General features: G+C 43.7%; 1 protein-coding gene across 3 annotated transcripts in view; it reads right to left on the bottom strand.

Moving 5' to 3' along the window:
- Positions 1-22,940, bottom strand: part of TMOD1 (tropomodulin 1) — a 37,555-nt gene extending 14,615 nt beyond the window's left edge. For all 3 annotated transcript variants that reach the window (XM_033173140.1, XM_033173142.1, XM_033173141.1), the window contains exons 1-4: positions 22,847-22,940; positions 10,654-10,827; positions 7,317-7,473; positions 678-797 (exon numbers count right to left, since the gene is read on the bottom strand). In XM_033173140.1, the coding sequence (XP_033029031.1) occupies positions 678-797; positions 7,317-7,473; positions 10,654-10,773 (397 nt within the window). In that variant the 5' untranslated portion in view covers positions 10,774-10,827; positions 22,847-22,940. The remainder of the gene's footprint in view (positions 1-677; positions 798-7,316; positions 7,474-10,653; positions 10,828-22,846) is intronic.
- Positions 22,941-24,084: the final 1,144 nt, after the last annotated feature.

The following is a 24,084-nucleotide window of genomic DNA, read 5'->3' on the forward strand; positions in this document are numbered from 1 at the left end:
ATTGCTTATTATGCATGAAATCATCATTATGTCCCACCCTCCGTATTCTTTTCTTTCTTTTTCCAAAACTGAAATCTTCACTGAAAGGACACAGATTTCCCAACATTTTACACGTCCAAGCTGCTGCTGTGATGAGGGAACTGAAAGCAGTACGAAAAAAGGACTTCTCCAGAGGTTACCAACGTTTCTATGTACGTTGTCAATGGTGCATTGTATCAGAGGGGGCCTACTTTGAAGGCCTGTAACTGTCTGCGGACAAACGCTGGCTCCCTTGGCCAGTAAAGCGAGATGAGCGCCGCAACCCCAGAGGCATTTGCGACTGGACTTAACTGACAGGGGTCCTTTACCTTTACCTTTAAGGTATGTATATTCAAATATTTCTCGCTGTCCGATTTCTGCGACCATTCACCGACCTTTCCGGTCACACCTTGTATTTAAAAAACAGGTTCAAAATTGCTGTGTGGATGGGAAGAGATAACCTGTGAAATCGCACGAGTTAGCCGTTCAGTGCTATCCAGAGGCAGCTTTTGCTGTAAATTTACAGAACGGTGCCCCCCCCCCCCAATCTCAAACCTGGAGGATGAAACAGCACATACGGACTGAACGTAGTGAGGTGGCTTCCAAACTGATAGGAATAATTACAAAGAAAGCCAAATGTAGGCAGCCTCATGTCTTACCAGCGATATCACAGAGCTCAGCATCTGAGGCGTTTGCTAGTGCTTCCTCCAGTTCTGGTTCCAGAGTTACGCTTTCCAAAACAGGATCTATAGCCTTCTGCTTGGGGACCCAAATTTTTCCTGTAAATACAAAAAGGGCTATCAGCCTCGTGGCAATTGCTTTAACAACAGGGATTAAAGTTTCCTTGCCACAAACCCCTAGTAAACAGAATATGTAGCACCAGAAACAACAGCTACTGTGTCCCAACCCAAAGCTTCAAATTTGATCCTCCTGAAAGGGATGCATGTATGTTTTTATTAAGCAAAAGTACATAAAACAACAGGATATAATCAGTGGATAACAAAGGGTAGCAAACAGTGCAATATTTTCAGAGGGCGCTGTGGTCTAAGCCACTGAGACTCTTGGGCTTGCTGATCAGAAGGTCGGCGGTTCGAATCCCCGCAACAGGGTGAGCTCCCATTGCTCTGTCCCAGCTCCTGGCAACCAAGCACTTTGAAAGCACACCAGTGCAAGTGGATAAATAGGTACCGCTGTGGTGGGAAGGTAAATGGCGTTTCCGTGCGCTCTGACTTCCGTCACGGTGTCCCGTTGCTCCAGAAGCGGTTTAGTCATGCTGGCCACGTGACCTGGAAAGCTGTCTGTGGACAAACGCCGGCTCCCTTGGCCTGAAAGTGAGACGAGCGCCGCAACCCCATAGTCGCCTTTGACTGGACTTAACCGCCCAGGCGTCCTTTACCTTTTACCTATTTTCAGAGCAGCAGGTCTACTCTGGAAACACCCTCCTTGCATTCAGCCCCATTCTCCGAAAATACCTTTCCTCAAGGCTGAAGCGGAAAAGTCGGCCGTGCATGATACTGACTGGCTGCCCACCTCCTAGTAACGGCACTAAGGGACCTCTCTTACCTTCTGGAGTAGTTTTGCACTTAAAAATCTGTAAGGTGAACAAACTCACGAACTTTATGTGGTGCTTTAAAAAAATAAAGGTACTAGTAAGAAATAATGGAGAATTGAGAAAAATGCTTATATAATCAACAATGTTTAATAAAGCTGGTCTGTGACCGTAAAATAAATTCAATTCAATTTAATAAATTTGGTCAATAAACTGCTAAAGATGTATTACAAGGAAATTTAGCAGAAAGGGAACGAAGGAAGTCACCATACAATGTTAATAGAAGATGGAATATACAAAAAATAATTATTTTCTTGTTTTTTACGTTTTTTAGTGTTTGTGGTAGTTTTGTTTGATTTTTGTGCTTTTTGTGTTGAATATTGGTATTTTGTATTTTGTACTAGCGTTTGTATTGTATTTTGTATGTTTTATGAAATGATTAAAAAAGATTTGAAGAATTTTTTTTTTAAAAAAATGCTCAATCCTCTTTAACAAAATAAAAAAATAAAGGTCCTCAGCCTGCCAGAAACACTGTGAGGAGCCAAAGTCTGACAGCTGCTCCAGCACTGGATTTGCTGGTATGCACATCTCTTGTTTCAATTGCAAAACTGAGGAGCCAGGCTCACCCCCCAGGGATGTCTCAAGACATTTTGGTGCCTGAGGCAACGGACAACACGGCGCTCTCTTGCCCCTCACCATTTCGTGTACAGAGCCTGACAGCTGAATATTACTTCAAAACTGGCAACAGGGTCTAGCAGCAGGCTAGTTTACGGGGCACAAGGCAGGCTAGTTAAGGGGGCTTGGTTGTGTGATGGCCGGCAGGGTGGGTACTGGCACGGCCGCCCACCCGCCTTCATCTGCCAAATAAGGTGGGCACATCGCTCTGCCTATCTCTCCCTGCTCACCCCACAAGCGAGGGACTCTTTGTGTTTCGCCTGGTCTTCACTCAAAACTTCAGAATCCTGGTTTTATACTGTTCCCGTTTTGCTTATTATGTTAACAGCCCATGGCTTTTCTCGCCTCACTTTCAAAACTTTAAGCCTACTACACTTGTAAAAAGTATCTGAAACTGGGGACAACTAAATCCCAATTAAGTCATTTGTAAAAAAAGAAAGAAAGAAAGAAAGAGATGCTTGATAACAACTCCAATTTAATGTTTAAAAAAAGTGGGTTAGCCAATACAGTGGTACCTCGGTTTTCAAACATAATCCATTCCGGAACACTGTTTGAGTTCCGAAACGTTCGAAAAACGAGACGCAAAGGGAGGTCTGCAAATTTAATAGAGAAAATTAAGAAAGATAACATATACACTCAGCAGAAGCCGTTCGACTTCCGAGGCGCGTTCGAAAACGGAAGCATTTGCTTCCGGGTTTATGGCGTTCGAGTTCTGAAATGTTCGTCAACAGAGGCATTCAAAAACCGAGGTACAACTGCACTGTTTAGTAGTCGTTACTTTTAGTAGTAACGATAGCACTCTGAGATCAGATAGGTAGGAGATATGTAACCTTGTATATCTATTTCATTTATAAAAATAATTGTACATTGCAATTTTGTTTTTTTTTAAAAAAACGAACAATACGATCTTAAAAATGACAAAAAAAATTAAAAGGTCAGCAGCTGACTTTTACAAAGAATGTTTTTCTTAATTGTCTGCAAAAGCCTGGCAGCACAGAATAGTTTTCAGCAAATCAAAATCGAAAATTCTTTCTAGTAGCACCTTAGAGACCAACTGAGTTTGTTCCTGGTATGAGCTTTCGTGTGCATGCACACGAAAGCTCATACCAGGAACAAACTCAGTTGGTCTCTAAGGTGCTACTAGAAAGAATTTTCGATTTTGTTTTGACTATGGCAGACCAACACGGCTACCCACCTGTAACTTTTCAGCAAATGTTTGAGAGTTCGTATAGAAGGCGCCTGCTTAATCTCTATCGGAAGAGCATTCCACAAGAGTGGGCCAATTATACCGAAGGCTAGGTTTCCTACTTATGTCAAATGAGCCTCACCAGATCTGGGGGCAACCAGTGACCTCCCACAGATGTCCTTTCAGCAAAATCTTAAAAGCAAACATACACACAAACACACAGGAGCAGGGACAAAGGGTTGAAAATACTATAGAACAACCAACCACTATATTGTAAGGAAAAATACATAGATTAAAAGGTGGTGTTGGTTAGAGGGTGCCTCTTTTTCTTTTGAAAATAGTTTTATTGAGTTAAGAGAAAAAAGGATATAAGAAGTTAAGATTTGCATATGATGTTTTATTTGATATTTATAAGTTGAATGATATAAGATGTTTATTTGAAGATTAAGAACAATGGTGAATGATTTGTTAAACAAGTTACAAAGTTACTAAAGTAAATTAGAATTGAACGCAGGAGAGAGAACGGGGGAAGTCCCCCCAAATAAGATTCGAAACAAGACCATAATTAATAGATTGGTGTGTTCCTGTGTGTGAGGTATGTATTAGTTTTTTTTGTTTTTTTATTCGATTGTTATTTGTGTTGTTTGTTGTGTTTGTTTTTATATGTAGAATGATTATTTTTTGTAGTTTGTATGTTTTTATTTGATGTGTTATGTGGAAATACCAATAAACTCTTTATAAAAAGAAAGAAAGAAAGAAAAAGAGGCACTTTTAAAGAAAACAATCTGGGAGACGCCTGTAAATGAGATAGCATACTCATTGCTCTGGGCATGGAATGTGACACTGGGGCTATTTTTGTCCTTGCTGCCCCTGCAGACGCAGAATGGAGAGGAGAACAAAGACCAGGCTATCCCGAAAGCCGCTCGAAGGTTGAGCGTGGCTAAATTTAGGCCTCACAAAGAACCAACTGCTCCCTGGTTGCCTCTCGAGATCAAGCAGAAAAATAAATTTTGAAATCCTGTATGGCACTGCCCTCTCTAGACACTTTAGGTTTTTAAAAGCATATACTGAAGAAGAGAAAGGGTGGGCTTTTACAAAAGTAAAGATCTGCATGCTCTCAAACATTTTTTGGTTTTGGAGATCCCTCCAGGGTGCAGAGAACACCAAAACAGCAATTTTGACTTAAAATGTAACTGGGGGGGGGATGCCACCAGTATAATCACCACGCCACTCCCTGGTCTCCATTTTATTGATCTTAGATATATTGCTAAGAAAATTTCCAAAGACTGATTTTGTGGTTTTGTGCTGTTCAGAGTGTTCCCCTCCCCTTTTCTTTTGATATGTGTATTTCTGTTGTTTCATTGGTTATCAGATTTCCAACATTTACCTGGGTTTAGTGCTCCCAAATGGCAGGCGACAGGCTGGCTGGGCTTCTAAGGAGGAATGAAGGAGGGGAAGGGGGGGGTTAATGGAGTGGGTTTAAAATTGAGAAAAGTCTGCTGGGTTTACAGTTATGTTCAATGCGTGTCACTTTATATTCCAAAATAAAAGTGCTGATGGGAAATAAAAATAAAGGAAGAGTTGCCTTTCAGGATCAAAACAGAAGCCCACCTCGTCTAGAGTTCGGGGAAGCTTGAAATATGGAATTTTGCTACCATGCATTTCTAATAAAACGTAAGAGCATTGCTGGATCAGACACAAGTTCCATCCTCTCCACCAGTGTGGTGTAGTGGTTAAGAGCGGTGTGGTGTAGAGCCAGTGTGGTGTAGTGGTTAAGAGCGGTGGACTCATAATCTGGGGAACCGGGTTCGTATCTCCGCTCCTCCGCATGCAGCTGCTGGGTGACCTTGGGCTAGTCACACTTTTTTGAAGTCTCTCAGCCCCACTCACCTCACAGAGTGTTTGTTGTGGGGGAGGAAGGGAAAGGAGAATGTTAGCCACTTTGAGACTCCTTAGGGTAGTGATAAAGCGGGATATCAAATCCAAACTCTCCTTCTTCTTCTTCTTCTTCTTCTTCTTCTTCTTCTTCTTCTTCTTCTTCTTCTTCTTCACCATCCCATTTACCACAATGGCCAAGGAGATGTCTTTTCATGAAGGCAGGTGTGCCTTCCCTGGACTCAGCTGTAACATGGACGTGTAATTCATCTTATCCTGGCTACTCAACATTTATGGGATGCCACCTTTTCACAGGAATAGTGACTCCAACAAAACAAAACAAAACAAAACAAAAGGTAAAGGACCCCTGGACGGTTAAGTCCAGTCAAAGGCGACTATGGGGTGCTGTGGCGCTCATCTTGCTTTCAGGCCAAGGGAGCCGGCGCTTGCCCACAGACAGCTTTCCGGGTCATGTGGCCAGCGTGACTAAACTGCTTCTGGCGCAACGGAGGACCGTGACAGAAACCAGAGAGCACGGAAACACCATTTACCTTCCCGCCGCAGCGGTACCTATTTATCTACTTGCGCTGGCGTGCTTTCGAACTGCTAGATTGGCAGGCGCTGGGACAGAGCAACGGGAGCTCACCCCGTTGCGGGGATTTGAACCGCCGACCTTCTGATCGGCAAGCCCAAGAGGTTCAGTAGTTTAGACCACAGTGCCACCCGCATCCCCATGACTCCGACTACTGTGGGCCCATGTACATTTTATAGCCTCTGTGTAATCCCTTCCTAGCAACAGCGATCTGCAGCAATTGTTTGTGAAGCGGAAAAGCCAGCGGTGGTGTTGCCAGCGATGTGCCAAACAGGGCAAGGCCCTTTGAAATGCAACTCTCCCCACACAGACCAACCCTGTAGGGAAGGGCTTTTTTGACAGTCTCCACATGGGGAGCACAACAGCTAAATCAGCCCTTTCTCTCTTTCTCTTTCTCTTTCTTTCTCTCTCTCCCTCTCTCTCCAAGTGCAAGTAGAAGAATGGCCACATTCAGTCCTTTTTTTCTTAAAAAAAAAATGTTTACGGGTACTCTCATTTTCCTACTCATATTGAAGTACTGCCCTTCAATGAGGCCAAACTTAGATTCACAAAAAGTTTAGGGGTGTGCGTACCCCTGCATCCCCCCAGAAAAAAAGCACTGGCTACATTCAAATGAAGGAAAACTACTGCATATCAACCTAAGCAAGTTGTGCTTCCTTTCTCTGGTTATTTGGATATAACTTTTGATAGAATATAGATAACTGAACCAACTTTGTTGCATTATGTTTTTCATTAAATTATCTTTCCATTGATATATAATTTTATGGTATTACTCCAAAAAAAAAGTGGTGTTATGACCCATCAAACCTCAGAAATACATTTCCCCCCAAAAGGTTTCCACAATTTTGGCCACTAGTGTATATAATATTGGAGGTGGGTTATGAATTTTCTGCATTCCTAAACCCAATACGAATGTCCATCTACATGCATCTCTCATGACACGGTGGCCTAAAACACACGATTTAATGTGAGTGAGAAGCGTGTAAGCAAGTTAAGAGTCTGGCTTGTCATGCCGTTAGTCACAACCAAGGTTTGTCCTTGGCTTAGCACTCGGGGTTTATTGGGTGGAAATAAACCAGAAGCCTACATCTGGATAACATGACATGCTGCACTCTGCTATGTTTTGTCCAATGCATGGCAGGAGCAGGGGAGGAGCGCTGTGAGAACGTCTGGGCAGTGTGTCCCAGCAGGCTGCACACTCACATTAAACTATGGTTTGCTTTAAGAACTATGGTTTGATGTCATGTGCGAACCCAGCCAAGTCAGTGGGAAGTTTGCCTGAGCAACCATTACTGAAATGAAATAGGAGACTTAACCTTCAACATCACCTCGATTCATTCAGTGGGGCTAACTGAAAATCCAGAGAACACATACCCTAAACTTGAGAAACACCCGGGCATCGTTACTTGACTGTCTCATACCTCTTTTCTCCCCTGTAAAAGGAACCAGATCTTCTCGGTCTTCAGTCTCATTTGCCTGCTTCTCCAGATGGGCGAGTAGGTCATCTCTTTTAAAGGGGCCAGTGGGTGTTTTCTTCGTTTGATCTCTCTGTCTCATTCCTGCAGGCAATAATGCATTCTAGATTTCGGAGAAAGGGAGGGAAAACGCACCATCACCATCACTCATCAGCCCATATTCTTAAATATAAGATACCACTGAAAACACCGCACACTGAATGTACCCATTTGACTGCATCCACAGTGTGTAGGGAGATGACCAGGTAAGTTCTTTTTAAAGAGGTAAGTGGAATCTGCAACAAAATGTCGCAGCGTGGAGTGATCCTTTTCAAGGTTCCAAACGGCCAGCCATGACCCTTTTCCAGAATACATCATTCCATCCCCCCCCCCATCTTTACTGGCTTTGTATCTCCCACCATGAATGCCAGGCAGTTTCAGCCAGGGAGCTACAGGAAAGCTCATCACACCGTGGCTCCCAAAAACATAAAAATAAATGTATGTGAGTAAATCTGTTGCCACCGTTCTGACCTCTCAGTACAGAGGAACTGGAATAAATGTCTGCGTGGCAAATACACCTCTTTGCACCTGCTGACCGGAACAGGGGAAGCTGGTGGCAGGTTTACTTGTTAGGAAGCAAGTGGGTGGCATGCCACCAGCACACTTCTCCTTAGATCTCTAAGAGAAAGACTTCTAAGATCTCACACTGAGGGAAGGTTCCTGGAATATCCCTGAAGGAGCCTAGTCCTCACAGGACTTCTAGCTACATTGCACTGAGAAGCGGTAGCTTGAAAAATAAAACAAATCCACAATTCATTCGCTTCTCTGGCTGGGGTTCAATTAATCAGTCCTGTCATCCAGGGGCGCCCGCTTGCCCCCCCCACTGAGGGGGCCTGGCATTGTGTGACGTCATATGCACATAATGCGCAATCTGGGGGGTCAGCGGAGGGGAATGGGGAGCACAGAAGGTGATTTCCCACACATCTTGCCTCCACCCGCCGCACCAACATGGAGGGCGTGTTTGCAGGTGGAAGGCCGATCTGTTTGGGGGGCCCTCAGTATTGGAGCTCAGCCGTCTGCCCACAGATATTGAGGGGGCTTAAGCCCTTTCTGCCCCCTATAGATGGCGCTCCTGCTGTCAGCAGAAGCCCTGCAGAAGGGCTTATGCAACGGGGCTCTGTTCCCCCTCTCCTTCTGTCAAGTCCCCCAAACACTGGCTTGGGGTGGGGGGTGGGGAGAACTCTCTGAAAAGTGTGCAAAGGGGAGGATTGTTCCATCTCACAAGCCAAAATGCTTGCACTGATGGAATGCCGAATTCCACCAACCGTGTATAATTTTGGGTTATCCCATCACAAATGTAGGAGGTCTACATTTCAACCCTACCCGACAAATGGCTGTCTCTGGCACAAAAATCGCTGGTTCCTCTTAACAAATTTGGCTTCTGTGCACGGCATAAACAGCATGGAGACAATGGACATTTTTGTGGTATTTACATATTGGCAAATATTCCTACTGTACATGGGGAAGAAGGCGAGTGGAAATGCACAAAAGTAGCATCACCCTCCCCCCACCCAAAGAAAGCAGCACACCTTTGCAGCTCAGTATGAAAGGGGTCTCTAAGAGAGAGTTTTGTTGTTGTTCAGTCGTTCAGTCGTGTCCGACTCTTCGTGACCCCATGGACCAGAGCACGCCAGGCACGCCTATCCTTCACCGCCTCTCGCAGTTTGGCCAAACTCATGTTAGTAGCTTCGAGAACACTGTCCAACCATCTCATCCTCTGTCGTCCCCTTCTCCCTGTGCCCTCCATCTTTCCCAACATCAGGGTCTTTCCTAGGGAGTCTTCTCTTCTCATGAGGTGGTCAAAGTACTGGAGCCTCAACTTCAGGTTCTGTCCTTCTAGTGAGCACTCTGGGCTGATTTCTTTAAGAATGGATAGGTTTGATCTTCTTGCAGTCCATGGGACTCTCAAGAGAGAGTTTAGCACAATACAAAAGAACCTTAGAGCCCCTCCAGATGTTCTTTTTCTTGTGCATTTCTGATGTTTTGTGCCAACAATGGTATTGTGCCATTATATGCGACCATCCTTTCAATACTGCCTGCACCGCCAAATGTTTCGGAGTCGACATACAACTTTGCCCTGAAGCTTCCTGCTTAAATCCTGCAACTTTTTATAGCACAAATGTTTCAGATTATTTTTTTGTGCTGTGCCTCCCCAGATGGCAATGACGTGGTCACACTGGGGAAGCATCACAGAACAAACTACAGTCGTACCTTGGTTGTCGAACGCTTTTGGTACGTGTCTGTTTTGGCTCCCGAGCGCCGCAAACCTGGAAGTGAGTGTTCCGGCTTGCGAACGTTTTTTGGAAGCCAAACGTCTGACTTGTGTTCCGCAGCTTCTGATTGGGTGCAGGAAGCTCCTGCAACCAATCAGAAGCCACACCTTGGTCGTTGAACAGTTTCGGAAGTCGAATGGACTTCTGGAATTGATTCTGTTCGACAACCAAGGTATGACTGTACTGTACTGTACTTCCAATCTTCTCCTCGCAGATGTACTGGAAAAGGGAAAGGGGAGCCCAAGGCTCATTCACCTAACATTTAAACCATGTCTCAGTTTCCCAGTAGCAACAGTAGATCATCAAAAGGAATTAAAGCAGCATCTTTTTACCACGAGTGCCCGCCGTGGAAAAATCTAAACAAGATTCTATGACTCAATGATCTGAACCAATGTGGCAATTCTAGTATTCCTAACACCGCCAAACAGAGAGCGGTGCCAACATTCGCAGGCAAGAGTCTGCTTCAAATTAAGCAGACAGCGAAGGTGTAAGATTCCAAAATAGACTGTGTATCAAACCTGGCACACGTCCAAGGAGAGTTTTTTTGGGGGGGGGGGAAGAGGGTGAAGGAAGAAGAAGAAGAGTTTGGATTTGATATCCCGCTTGATCACTACCCGAAGGAGTCTCAAAGCGGCTAACATTCTCCTTTCCCTTCCTCCCCCACTACAAACACTCTGTGAGGTGAGTGGGGCTGAGAAACTTCAAAGAAGTGTGACTAGCCCAAGGTCACCCAGCAGCTGCATGTGGAGGAGCGGAGATGCAAACCCGGTTCACCAGATTACGGGACTACCGCTCTTAACCACCACACCACACTGGCTCCAAGCCCAAGCAGATCTAAAGATGGTCTACCGCTGCAAACAGTAGCAGAAGGGTCTCCTGTTTATTTATATTTCATTGCTTAGCATGCCCAACATAGATGTTTTCACACACTTCAAGAAGTCTCACATGACCTGTCCTTTAAAATCACTTACATCAGGGTCTAGGTCTACCAGTTCATCCTCTAACATCTTGATCTCATCTTCTGTCAGTGCTCCAAGGATCTGATCTTCATCCAGATCTCGGTATTTCTCTAGTTCTTTTCGGTACGACATCCTGGAGAACTCTTGCTCTCAAGAGCTTCTCTCTAATATACAATCTGTACGTTTCTAAAAGAGAAAGTATAAAATACAAGATGGAATTTAAACATTGTGCTCCTATGTTCGTTCCATGATTGCAAGCATTGAGTGGCCAATGGAACAATCTTACCCACCTGCCCGCCCCGACCTCTTCTAGTGGTTCTCCTGACCCGCTTCCTCAGAGCCAATTTTGGGGGAAGTGTGGGGAGAGCAGGACTCATTGCATTGGCTCCCGCTAGCGCAACTATTTAGCTGAATCCGGCCCTTTTTCGGTTTTGCGGTTGGTTCAGTTGCCAGAGCTCAACTCTACTGAAGAACTGAATCAACACCAGATTAATGAACTTTGACTTATTAGACCTGCGCTGCAATTTTCAGTAGAGTTTGTTGTCGTTTGGCAATTTTTGGGGGAGGCAAAGATACCCCCAATGAATCTGGGATGGATGGGCAAAGTTTCCTGAAATTTAGGGGTGCGGATGACTTTCTGTGTACTTAAATGAGAGAGTCTCTGTTGCTTTTCAGCTGCATCACACATCCTGGAATGCCCACAGAAATTATGTCCTACAGTGTGGATTGCACGGGTACTCCAGGAAAACATGATGATGTTGGTAAGCCACAGAACTACAACACTTTCTTAAGTGCAGAGAAACAGGGGAACCCTCACACCCACCTTGTGAAATTCTTTTTGTGCAGGTATTTTATTTTCAGTATAAACAGGACTCTGTTTTTGCACACACCACTTTTAATTATTCTCCTAGAGATGGGGGGGGGGGAAACCGGGATATTCCAGGATCAAATAAAACACTGGGGTGGCTTCTGTGATTCCAGTACTGTCCCTTTAAAATCAGGACACTTGTGGAAAACGAGCAAGGTCCCAACTAAAGAAGAATGGCAACTTAAGCTCACAGAATATGCACAGTTTACAGATTTAACGTATAGAATAAGAGAACATACATTTAGAGAAGATTGGAAAACGTTTATTGAATACATGGGGGGAAATTGTGTACACTTGAAAACGTTGGCAGCATTAAGATAAATTCAACAGTGCAGATAAGTTTTGATTGATGTAATAATGGGATACTGCATGTTTTAGTTTTTGTAAAATATGCAGGGATTTATGATACGCAAAATGAACCATGGAAAGAGAAGGGAAGTCATTGATATTTTAAGGATGTTTAAATGAGTATTTTAAATTGTAAAACTGAAAATTAAATAAAAATTATATTTATAAAAAATAAAATGAGGACGCCTGGAGGGTATGTAATATGAACAAAGAAAACATCACAACTCTGAATCCCCTGTGTCCTATCTCTTCCATTTGCTACCTTGGGGATGGGGAGAAGAGAAGAATGAAACAAGAATTTAGGAGGGGTTGATTACCCAGATATCCCTGGCCAGTGAGAGACTCGCCGAGTATGAAGCGGGGCCAGTTCACTGCGCAAAGGATTTCCAACATGTTGAAATGTAATGAACCAGTCCTGCTTCAGACTCAGCCAATCACTGCAGAGTACTGCCAGCATAAGGAACATCAGCCAAAGGGAACAGCCAACTCTGTGGTGCATATGAGCACCTGAAGGGTCCTCCAGTGGCATATTCAGATGCACTGAACTGGTCCATGCATTTGTGTCCATCACCTGATGCCTGCAAAAATCTATTGGTAGGATGAGCCTCTGCAGTTTAAGACCACGTGAAGAAGTGCGCAGGTGATGGGAGGGTGGGGAGTTGAAAGAGGCAAGGGTTGGGGCAGCAGGTCTTCGCTTCTCTGCGTGGCAGTCAAGGCAGGAAGCTACAAGAAACAAGTTCTTGGTTGAAATGTTGCTGAAGATGCGTGAACCTCAACAGCATTTCAGCAACGGAGCAGGCCATCGTGGGGAATTGTGACATCTTTTACCTTTGACATTTTCAAAAATAAATAAATGGACAGACATATTAAGGGTGTTTTCGGAGTAGAATATCCTGTCTCAGGATGAGTTGCTGGATTTGGCTCAATCCAATCTCTGCAGAGCCCGCTTCAGCTGACAGGCCATTTTAGCCCAATTCCTGCAGGGTAGCATGCCAGAAGCACATTCCTCTGCTCACTGAAGTCTCCTGGGCATTATTCAGAGTGCCAGGTTAGACCAGAGGCTTACACACTTAACTATTGAGCCTTCTTCCGTGTTTCCATGGTCAAGGTAAGTTTTGAAGTTCTTCAAAAAAAAACCTGCCACATAAGCCAAGAGAGTTCCTCAACAGGCAAGCTGAGAGGCAAAACTCTATTGCTTCTTAACTTGGTCTATGCAAAGCAATAAGAGCACAATCAGGTAAAAATGCTAAAGATGTTATTTTCTGTCTTGGAACCATAGAAACCACAGATTGGTCTTTCATTGTCAATAATGAACACTTAAGAGCGGCCTACTTTGGATCAGGCCAAAGGTCCACCGAGCCTAGCGTTCTGTTTCCAACAGTGGGCAGGCAGATGCGCCTGGGAAATTTACAAGCAAGACATTAAAGGCAACTGCCTCTCCCCTAGCACAGGGGTAGGCAACTTAAAGCCCGTGGGCCAGATGCGGCCCAATCGCCTTCTCAATCCGGCCCGCGGACGGTCCGGGAATCAGTGTGTTTTTACATGAGTAAATGTGTCCTGTTATTTAAAATGCATCTCTGGGTTATTTGTGGGGCACACGAATTCGTTCATTTATTATTATTTTTTCAAAATATAGTCCGGCCCCCCACAAGGTCCAAGGAACGGTAGACCGGCCCACACCTGAAAAAGGTTGCTGACCCCTGCCCTAGCATCTTGTACTAAAGAGGCATATTGCCGCAGAATGTGCAGCTTTCATTTGGTTCCCATGCCAAATGGCTGTTCGACAATCCCATCTTCCAAACTTTTGTTGGCTATCTTTTATTCTATTTTAATTACTTACTTATTTATTTAACTTCTATAGCCAACTGCCCTTCACCCAAGAATCACAGTGCAGTTTACAATATAAAAACACAAATACACACACACACACACACAGAGAGAGAGAGAGAGAGAGAGAGAGAGAGAGAGAGAGAGAGAGTTTTAAAGGCCTGGGAGAAGAATAATGTTTTTGCCTGGTGCCTAAAGATATGTATTGAAGGTGACAGGCAAGCCTCTCTAGCAGTGCTGGATTCACGTATAAGCTAAACAAGCTATAGCTTAGGGCCCCACTCTCTTGGGGGCCCCAAAAAAATTTAAAGGAAAAAAACACTGGATGTACATTTCCAAAATACTGTATAAGATAAAAAACCACATAAAATAAAACCTACATATAGCAACAGTGTTTTGTGTTGTGTAGGCTCCTACTTGTTCTGTGCAAATGGCTTGAGATACCTATTAGGTCCATAAATTATCATATAGCATATATTCAACACAAAAAAGCGAGTTTGTTGTTGACAAGGGACAGCTGGCCGTATAAAGGGCCCCATTACCTTCAGCAGCTTAGGGCCTCATCAAACCTAAATCTGGCCCTGCTCTCTAGGGAGAGCATTGGACAGGTGGGAAGCCAGTGCAGGAAAGGCCCGCTCTCATGTTGCTACTCTCCGGACCTCTTGCAGAGGAGGCCCATGAAAAAGCCATCTAAACTCAATTGGTGGTATTAAGTGTTACTCAGACTAGACCCATTGAAATAAATTAACATGACTAAGGTCGGGCCAGTAATTTCAAAAGGTCTACTTGGAGTAAAAATGAGCTTAATGGTTCAGGACCGCAATACCTCAAGGACCGCCTCTTTCCATATGAACCTACCCGGACCCTGAGACCATCTTCTGAGGGCTTCATTCATGTGCCTCCTCCTTGAGAGGTCCAGAGAGTGGCAACACGAGAACGGGCCTTCTCTGCAGTGGCCCCCCGTCTGTGGAATGCTCTCCCCAGGGAAGTTTGCCTGGTGCCTTCATTATACACTTTTAGACCCCAGGCAAAAATGTTCCTTTTAAACCAGGTCTTTGGTTGATCTGATTTACATCCTATGCCCTTTTAAAATGTGTTCTTTTTGGGGGGGGAGCTATTGGGTTGTTTTTATTTTTTAGGTATTTTGTGGTTTTATATCTTGATTATATTCTGTGAACCACCCTGAGACCCCTGGGTATAGGGCGGTATATAAATTCAAAAAATATACTACTACTACTACTACTACTACTAATAGTAATAATAATATACCACCCAATGTCAAAACGTTTCTATCCTGCTTCTAAACCAGACGGAAGGGGGCCAAAATACTGCCAAAATGCCAAGCATTTTTTATTATCTGTTTTCAAAGACATTAATGCAGAATCCAAAGAATTCATAACATTTACGCTGGTTGCAACCAGGCTGAATATTTTGCAACAGGGAAAAGCTACTGCTGACCTAAGTTTAGACCTCTGGTATAAAAAAATTATTGGAAACACTGCAGAACAAGTTAACTCCAATTCATTTCTTTAACGGTCAATCAAAACCAAACATTTTCCTTAGCATGACATGACTTTTTTATATGCAGATAAAAGTGACTCTGTAAGAAGCAGCGTAGATAAAAATCAATTATTTTAAAAAATAATAATAATAATCATTTTTTAAATTAAATTGATTTCTTTGATTTAAATCGGATTTTTTTCCCTTCAGAATGCTTTTTTTTATTAAAAAAAGGTTTTTATTGAAATTTCTTTAAGATAATACAAATAATAATACAAACACAGTCTACACAATTACAAAAGACAATTACACAACCACATCATTACATACAATTACACAATCAAGTAAAAATAAAACAAAAAAAGACAGAGAGAAAAAAAAGTTAAAATGACTTCCTAAAGTTCGTCTTCGTGTCTCCTACTAAAGTTCTTGTCTATGCTTTATTTAATAAATCAAGTTTGTTACAAAATATCTTTATATACTTATCCCTCGTTATCCATAATTACCTTTCCCTGTATGTCAGTCATTCCAAGCAGATCACCAATTTTGTTTCTACTCCTTCTTTCTTCAAATATTCCTCCACATATTTCCATTCTCCTATAATTTTTTGTTTCGAAATATTTCTAATTGCTGCTGTCATTTTTGCCAAGTTCATGAACTCTACTAATTTTAGGTGCCACTCCTGTATCGTTGGAATCTCTTCCCCTTTCCAATATTGGGCTAATAACATTCTAGCAGCTGCACACAAATATAGGAAAACATTTCTTCTATCTTCTTGTATTTCCTCCTGTACCAAACTCAATAACATTGTCTCTGGTGTTTTTTAAAAGGTGATTTTTAACATCTTTTCCGGATTTTTTTTATTTAAATCAGATTTGTAAAATAAAATGCTTTTGGAGGAAAAATCTTTCTAAAGATAGTTTTCTATTTAAGTTACATTATAGTCCAAAGGCTATTCATCAGGAAACAAGGATTTGTTTTAAGTTTTCCATGTGTGCTAAAACTCAAGTCTAAGGTTTGTTTAAAAAAAAAAAAATTGATTAACCACATCAGTTAACAAACGTGGATACATATGCTATAATGTTATTGTTTTAGTTCAATAAATTGTTTAAATTGTTATTAAGGAAATGATTATTTTTCTCCTTCCAATAAAGTACAGCAGAAAAGTTGTCCAAACATAAAGGTAAAGGTAAAGGGACCCCTGACCATTAGGGCCAGTCGTGTCCAACTCTGGGGTTGCGGCGCTCATCTCACTTTACTGGCCGAGGGACCCGGCGTACAGCTTCTGGGTCACATGGCCAGCATGACAAAGCCGCTTCTGGTGAACCAGAGCAGCGCACGGAAACACTGTTTACCTTCCCGCCGGAGCGGTACCTATTTATCTACTTGCACTTCGACGTGCTTTTGAACTGCTAGGTGGGCAGGAGCTGGGACCGAGCAACGAGAGCTCACCCCGTCGCGGGGATTCGAACCGCCGACCTTCTGATCAGCAAGCCCCTACGACGGTTGGATGGCACCTTGTACGCCTCCTTCCAGCAACTCCTGCAGCCAAGCTGGGGCCAAACATACTGTTCTGCTTTCTTTGGGACCACATCGGCAAGGCTGAGACAGAGGTCTTGTAATCTAGGCAGCCCAGGATCTCCAGACACACTGCCCAGGCTTGCGCCCCAGGAAGGTATTAGTTGACCAAGACGCCTTATATGTAGAAATGTAATACTCCATTGAGGGCAGACACTTTCAAGCTTAAATGAGAAGAAAAGCATGCCAACAAATCTAGAGAATTGCCTTTAAACTGCCAGAATGTATGAAAAAGAAAAGAAAAATCCCTTCTACTGGATTGCCCAAACCCCAGCATTGCATTTCATAACGCTGTGTAACAGTTTGATTTACAGGGCACTACTCTAGCACATAAGTTCAGCAAAAACAAGTTGTAAGTTACAGAGCAATGATTTTTAAATGGTGCAAATATCTCATAAATCATCTGAGTCGCAGCTGCTTCAAATGCTTCTCCCCTTTCTCCCAGCTGGAACAAAACTAAGACAAGCCAAAGAAAGGCTGAAGACAAATAATGGCTTTGGCCTTTGGAGAGGGCTGGAGGTGATTTGCCCAGAACTAGAGACACTGCTGTTCCTTGGGCACACACATGCAATTATTTTGGCCCACCACTATCTCTGTGATCAAAGAGGTTTGGTATCGATTGCGCCAAACCACTGTTCTGCATGTTCCAGTAACCTCCTATCAGGGCTACTGTAATGTGCTTTATTTGGGGCTACTCTTGAAGATGGTTCTAGGCCAAGACCTTGTAAGCCTTGGTGAAAACAGCCTCAATCTCCACCATCAAGATAGATAGATAGATAGATAGATAGATACCGGTAGATAGATAGATACTGTATATTCTGGCATATAAGACTACTTTTTAATCCAGGAAAATCTTCTCAAAAGTCGGGGGTCGTCTTATACGCCGGGTGGAGAATCTGTGGTCGAGTATATCTCAAACTCCGTATTTTAACTGGAAAAGTTGGGGGTCGTCTTATATGCCCAGTCGTCTTATATGCCAGAAAATATGGTAGATAGATAGATAAGAAAGCTAGAAAACCATTTCTCAACTTTTCTGCAGAATACCTTTATGGACCATCATTGGGCCACAGACCAGTGTGAAAATCTCTGCCCCAGAAAGCTCTACTCAAGCAGGGATGGGGGAAGCTATAGTCCTCCAGATATTGCTGGGCTCCCAGCAGCATGGCTGGTACTCAAGGGGCTGATGGGAGTTGTGGTCCAGCAACAGTTCCCTAGCCCTGCACTAGTCCTTCCCTTTCAGATCAGTTTCTAGGGTTACCAGACGTCCCTGGTCCCCGGGAACAGTCCCCGGATTTGTAAATCTGCCCCCGGAAAAATTTCATCCCCAGAATGTCCCCAGATTTGCAAATCTGTCCCCGGGAAACATGGCAGCCACAGCCGTAGCATCCTAGTAGCGCAGTTGGCTCTGGCTGGCTTCAGGAGCTGCTCGCTGCTGTGGTGCCCACCATTTTTCCTCACCAGAAGTCCCCATATGAAGTGTCTTGTGCGCAACACATCATATGGGGACTTCTGGTGAGGAGAAATGGTGGGCGCCACAGCCGCGAGCAGCTCCTGAAGCCAGCCGGAACCAACTGCGCTGCTAGGCTGGCTCCAGGCTGCTGACTGCTGCTGCCGCTGAGGAACCGGGTCATAGCTGTCAACTTTTCCCTTTTTTTAAGGGAAATTCCCTTATTCCGAATAGGATTCCTCACAAGAAAAGGGAAAAGTTGACAGCTATGAACCGGGTACGTCCGGCGGTACAGATCTCCTTCCCCCTTTCCCCTTTGTTTTGACTGATCGGGGTTGGCTCAGGAGTTGCGGGCGGGCGGCTGTTGCCCAGTTTTTAAAAAACTGCGCATTTTTGTTTCACAGGGTGCGAAAGAAGGGCTTTGCACCTTTATACAATATGCATGTGTGCTTGGGCCCAGGGTCCTTTGCCTCACCCCCCCCCCCACTACTGACTCCCTGTTGCTACTCAGCTTCAAAAAAAAGAGGGGGGGGAGTGTCCCCAGATTCATTGAAAAAAATCTGGTAACCATAGAGCCTGTGGAGCAGTTGGCTCAAAACAACTCCCACAACTAATCCAAGCCTAAACAAGCATGAACTCAACCATAGAATTGTAGAGTTGGAAGGCACCCTAAGGGTCATCTAGTCCAACCCCCTGCAATACAGTGGTACCTTGGTTCTCAAATGCTTTGGTTCTCAAACCCCGAAAATCCGGAAGAAAGTGTTCTGGTTTTCGAATGATTTTTGGAAGCCAAATGTCCGATGCGGTTGTCGGCTATTGTTTCTGAGGCGCCTGCACCATCAGAATCTGAGCCTTGGTTTTTGAACATTTCGGAAGTCAAACGGACTTCCGTAACGGATTAAGCTTGGTGCTTTTGTTTTTGCTATTTATTTCGCGTTTTTGTTTTTGAGGCTTTTTCGGTTCATTTGTTTTTGTGACTGTGTGGAACCCTGTTCAGCTACTGATTGATTGATTGATTGATTGATTGACTGCAGAAATGGATAAAAGCCCCCCATCCAAACAATGACTATCATTAGTGTAGGGAAGATTTTTTTTTTCCATTTTTGTAATATAAGATTTCTTTATTGTCATTGTACAAGTACAACGTTGTACAAGTGCAACGAAATTGAATGCCATCCCATAAAAACAAGGCAAAAAACAAAAAACACATTTTCAGCCACACATGCACATACATACACACCCATCACAACTCTCCAAGGTCATATTATCTGGTTACAGCATTTAAGATGGTTATAGCTCTGGGGTAGAAACTATTTTTTAATCAATTTGTTCTTGCTTTAATTGTTCTATATCTCTTGCCCGAAGGCAGTGGTGCAAAAAGACTGTATCCCGGATGAGATGGATCCTGTAAAATATTGTTTACTTTTTAAGGCAGGGGGAACTGTACAGTTCTTCCAGAGATGGGAGAGGGTGACCAAGAATCATCTACAATACTGTCTTACTTATTTCATAGTACAGTACGTTGATTATTGCTTTCATTTTATGGATCAACCGTCTCGTTAGATAGTAAAATTCATGTTAAATTGCTGTTTTAGGAGTTGTTTTTAAAAGTCTGGAATGGTGTAAGAAAGATTAGGTGTAAGAAAGAAGATTTTACAAGGTTAATCTAAAGAAGATTAGAAATGAACGCAGAAGAGAGGACGTGAGGAAGTCCCAAACCTAGGATTATAAAAAGGATAAGGATGGATAAATAAGTGTTTTGTTGGTGTGTATTTTGTTTTGTTTTTTTGTAGAGTTTGTATTTGTATTTTGTGTATGCTTATTATTATTAAAATCCAATAAATTCTTATTTAAAAAAATAAAAATAAAATAAAAGTCTGGAATGGATTAATTTGTTTTGCATTACTTTCTATGGGAAAGCATGCCTTGGTTTTGGAAAGCTTTGGTTTTGGAACCGACTTCCGGAATGGATTAAGTTTGAGAGCCAAGGCATCAATGTACAGGAATCTCAATTAGATCATACATGACAGATGGCCATCCGATCCCTACTTAAAAACCTCCAAGGAAGGAGAGTCCACTACCTTTCAATAGAGTCCATTCCACTGTCGAACAGCATTTACTGTCAGAAAGTTCTTCCTGCTGTTTAGTTGGAATCTCCTTTCTTTAACTGCCGAAGTCTAAACAAGATAGCCCAGTATTACTGTTCTCGTCTCAAAGCAAGATGGAGTGGTTTGATTAAGGCCACCGATCGAGTTTTTGAAAGAGGAGAGAGGAACGGAGAGACCTCTCTGGTTTGCATCTCATCTCAGCCTTTCAGCCACAACATCACATGCTTTATATATAAAACTGTCTGCAAATGTCATAATGGTGGCATGTAGCTGCAGTCACAATGGGGATTTCTCCCCACTGTCATCATTACTACAATCTGGAGTTTAGGTGGGAAGGAATATGTCCCTTTAAACATTTGTATAGAAGACGAAGCTCTGGCAGGTGCACCTACACAAGGTGGATTTGATTTAAATCAAATCGATTTAAATCACTAGTCAGTAAGACTTGATTCAAATCATATTTTTTTTACAAAAAGACTCATTCTTGCTGGTATCATCTTAATATTTACAACCAGATGAAGGTTTCATTTTGGGAATAATAAATTTTCAGAGTAGTTTTTACAGTTATATAAAAAATTACTGATTTGGTTCTAGTATTAGAAATACATAGACCAATGATTATGAAATTGTGAGATATAATATGTTAACTGATTATATTTGGACAACTTTTCTGCTGTACTTTATTGGAAGGAGAAAAATAACCATTTCCTTAATAACAATTTATTGAACTAAAACAATAACATTATAGCATATGTATCCGTGTTTGTTAACTGATGTGGTTAAACAATTTAAAACAAAACAAAACTTAAGACTGAGTTTTAGCACACATGAAAAACTTAAAACAAATCCTTATTTCCTGATGAATAGCCTCTAGACTATAATGTAACTTAAATAGAAAACTATCTTTAGAAAGATTTTTCCTCCAAAAAAGCATTTTATTTTTAAAAATCCGATTTAAAAAAAAATCTGATTTAAATTTTAAAAATTCTGATTTGTTTTTTTAAAAAAATCTTTGATTATTATCTACCCTGTCCCTACACAATACAGTTGCACCTCCTGGAACGTCTCTTCTTTACAGCAGATTGAAAGGTAGGTTCTGTCATCTGCTTGACATCTGATCACCTGCACCACTAGGCTCAGATGTCACAGTATGCCCCTCCTCACTCAGTGAGCATCCTTCCAGTGAGAAGGTAAATAAAGGTTCCATCATCTCAAGCCCCCCTTCTTTATTTAAGGCTGAAAGTGCTTCCTTTTTTATTTTTATTGCATTATTTCGATTCACAATATAAAAACAGATACAGATAAAAAGGTAAATGAACAAATTCCAAATAGAAATACACATCTTATCCAACTGTACACCAAAGCCTTTACAGGATCAAATAAAGTTGCTTATGAAATTATTTGAATCATTTATATCATGTTTTGATCTTTCAAGACGCTGAGATTTATTTAGAAACGTCCCTTCTACACACACACACAGAGAGAGAGAGAAACTTTGCACTGAGTTGGGCAGAGGCACCAAAAGGGTTGCCAACAACTTTCCTCCTGGCCCTGCTTGCTCGTCTCTTGTAATGCCCAAAGCTTTTAAGGTGGCAAGGTCCACTGCCCTATCCACCCCACTTAACTCCCTGTCAGAAGAGGAATTGGGGAGGGGGAGAGAGAGTCACCTGCCTAGCTCTTTGGCACCAGGTTGCTTGCTGAAGAGGTCCACGAGGAGTTTGGATAAAATGTCTGAAAGGAGACCATTCCAGACCCTCCAAGTGTCCCTATTTTCCAGGGACAGCCCCAGATTTACAGAATCTGATTCGATCCCATAATGTCCCTATTTTCATCAGAGAAATGTCAGAAGGTATGGGGTTACACGACCCCCGGACCAAGGAGATAAGAAACTATACTGACTGGGGCAACCTAGTAAGATGGGCAAACAATAAATAAAATAATAATAATAATAATAATGTTTTATGTTTTAATAAGTTTTTATATGTGCTGTAAGCTGTCAGAGTGGCTGGGGAAACCCAGTCAGATGGGCGGACATAAATAAAATTAATAATAATAATAATAATAATAATAATAATAATGGATAGGACGTTCCTATTTTTACTGGAGAAATGTTGGAGAGTATTGTCATTCCAGGGTCCCACTTTCAGGCAGGCTCCCTCAGGGTGCTTGTCTCGCCCTGCCACTCTCCAGCCAAACCTAGCCTAGCCTGGTCTTGCCATTGCCACACACGCGTCAGGGGCTCCACTGCTTTCGCACGAGCCATGGGGCTCCCGAATTCGACGCGTTGGGGGGCGTCGCCTCCTCCCTCCCACGCAACAGCGGCAGGGAGGGAGGACAACGACTCGGCTATTTATAGGCGCTCTGCTGCTGCGCCCGGCCGGTCCCCGGTGGTGGCCGCGGGATGTTTTGGCCACATATGGCTTGGCGGGCTGCCGCCGGGTCTCTCAGACATAGGTGGGGTTTGGGGGGTGTCCCAAGCCGGAGGGCCCCCCCCGGCCTCCCCACACCCCGCCCCGCCCGCTTCTGTACCTGCTGCCGCCTCCCAGGCCGTGGCCCTGCCGAGCGGTGCGCCAGGAAGACGCGCGCCGAGTGCCGCCCCGCCGCCGAGACGCGCGCCGGTTAGAGGCGCGCTCTTAAAGTCGCGCAGAAAAGGAGAGCCTGGGGGCTCCTCCCGCCGCCTCTGTCAGTCATGCGGCCCAGAGGATGGCGGAAGGGGAAGGCCGCCCACCCCCACTGGCTGGCAGGCAGGATCCACCGAGGAAAGAAGGGTGGATCTTCTTCCCAGCCACCGGGGGTGGGGAGAGGCCGGAGAGGGCGATTCCACTGTGGATCGCTGGCGGGGAGGGGAGATCCGCCTCTTATACCGTTACCTGGGAGCATAGCTACGGTTTATGTTGGTGGGGGGGGGCAGGACACACACCTGTCATCATCCTCTGCCTGGCTCTGTCTAGCAGATTCGGAATGAAATGTCTCCACAATAAGTTGTTTTAAATGTTCTTTTGACTCCAACGGCTCAGAAAAATCTGTCCAAACCACTGTGTTTTTATTTGTTTACTTGATTTAGAGGGGGGCGGCAGCTGCCCCCTCCCTACGCCCATGCCTGAGGAGCTCCTAGGGGCCATGTCCCTTGCCCCCCCCAATTATTTGATGGAGCCAGCCCCCCCCCCCGCCAAGTTGATGGACATTAGCATTCAAAAGTGTGTGTGTGCTTAATTACGCGGGGATTACCTGCCCCACCCACCCCCAAATGTGTTACTCAATTTGGCATCCCTGCTGGGGAGGGTATACCCACCCATCGAAGCAACAAATAGCCCCGGGTGCAACAGACCTCTATCTCTATCTTCCCCGCCACTTCTAGGTGTGCACAGAATGGCAACCGCGTGGTCGGGCCTATCTATGCCGCAAATCTAAGTGTGCAAAGGGGCGTTTCGCGTTTAGAAAAACCGGGAGAAACGCACGTGGTTCCGGGAAGACAATAAAAATACAGAAGTGCTATTTAACTCCTTGAAGGAGGAGGGGAAAGCAACAGCCGCGGTTGAGCAGTTCGTTATCCGTGTAACCTCTAGGGGTGCCATTCCCCCCTTTTACTTTCTCTTTCTGCTCCTATGGTGGCTTTTAACTACCGGTACAATAAAGGGCTTCTGTAAAAGTGCAACCTGTTAGAACAACTCCGGTCGTTTGCAGACTGTCAGCACTTAGTCCCGATCTGCCACCCATCTAAACTTCACTAATTTTAATCAACCATTTGTTCTTCCTTACATTTGGGG

Source organism: Lacerta agilis, chromosome 16 (genome assembly GCF_009819535.1).
Source record: "Lacerta agilis isolate rLacAgi1 chromosome 16, rLacAgi1.pri, whole genome shotgun sequence".
NCBI lineage: Eukaryota > Metazoa > Chordata > Lepidosauria > Squamata > Lacertidae > Lacerta > Lacerta agilis.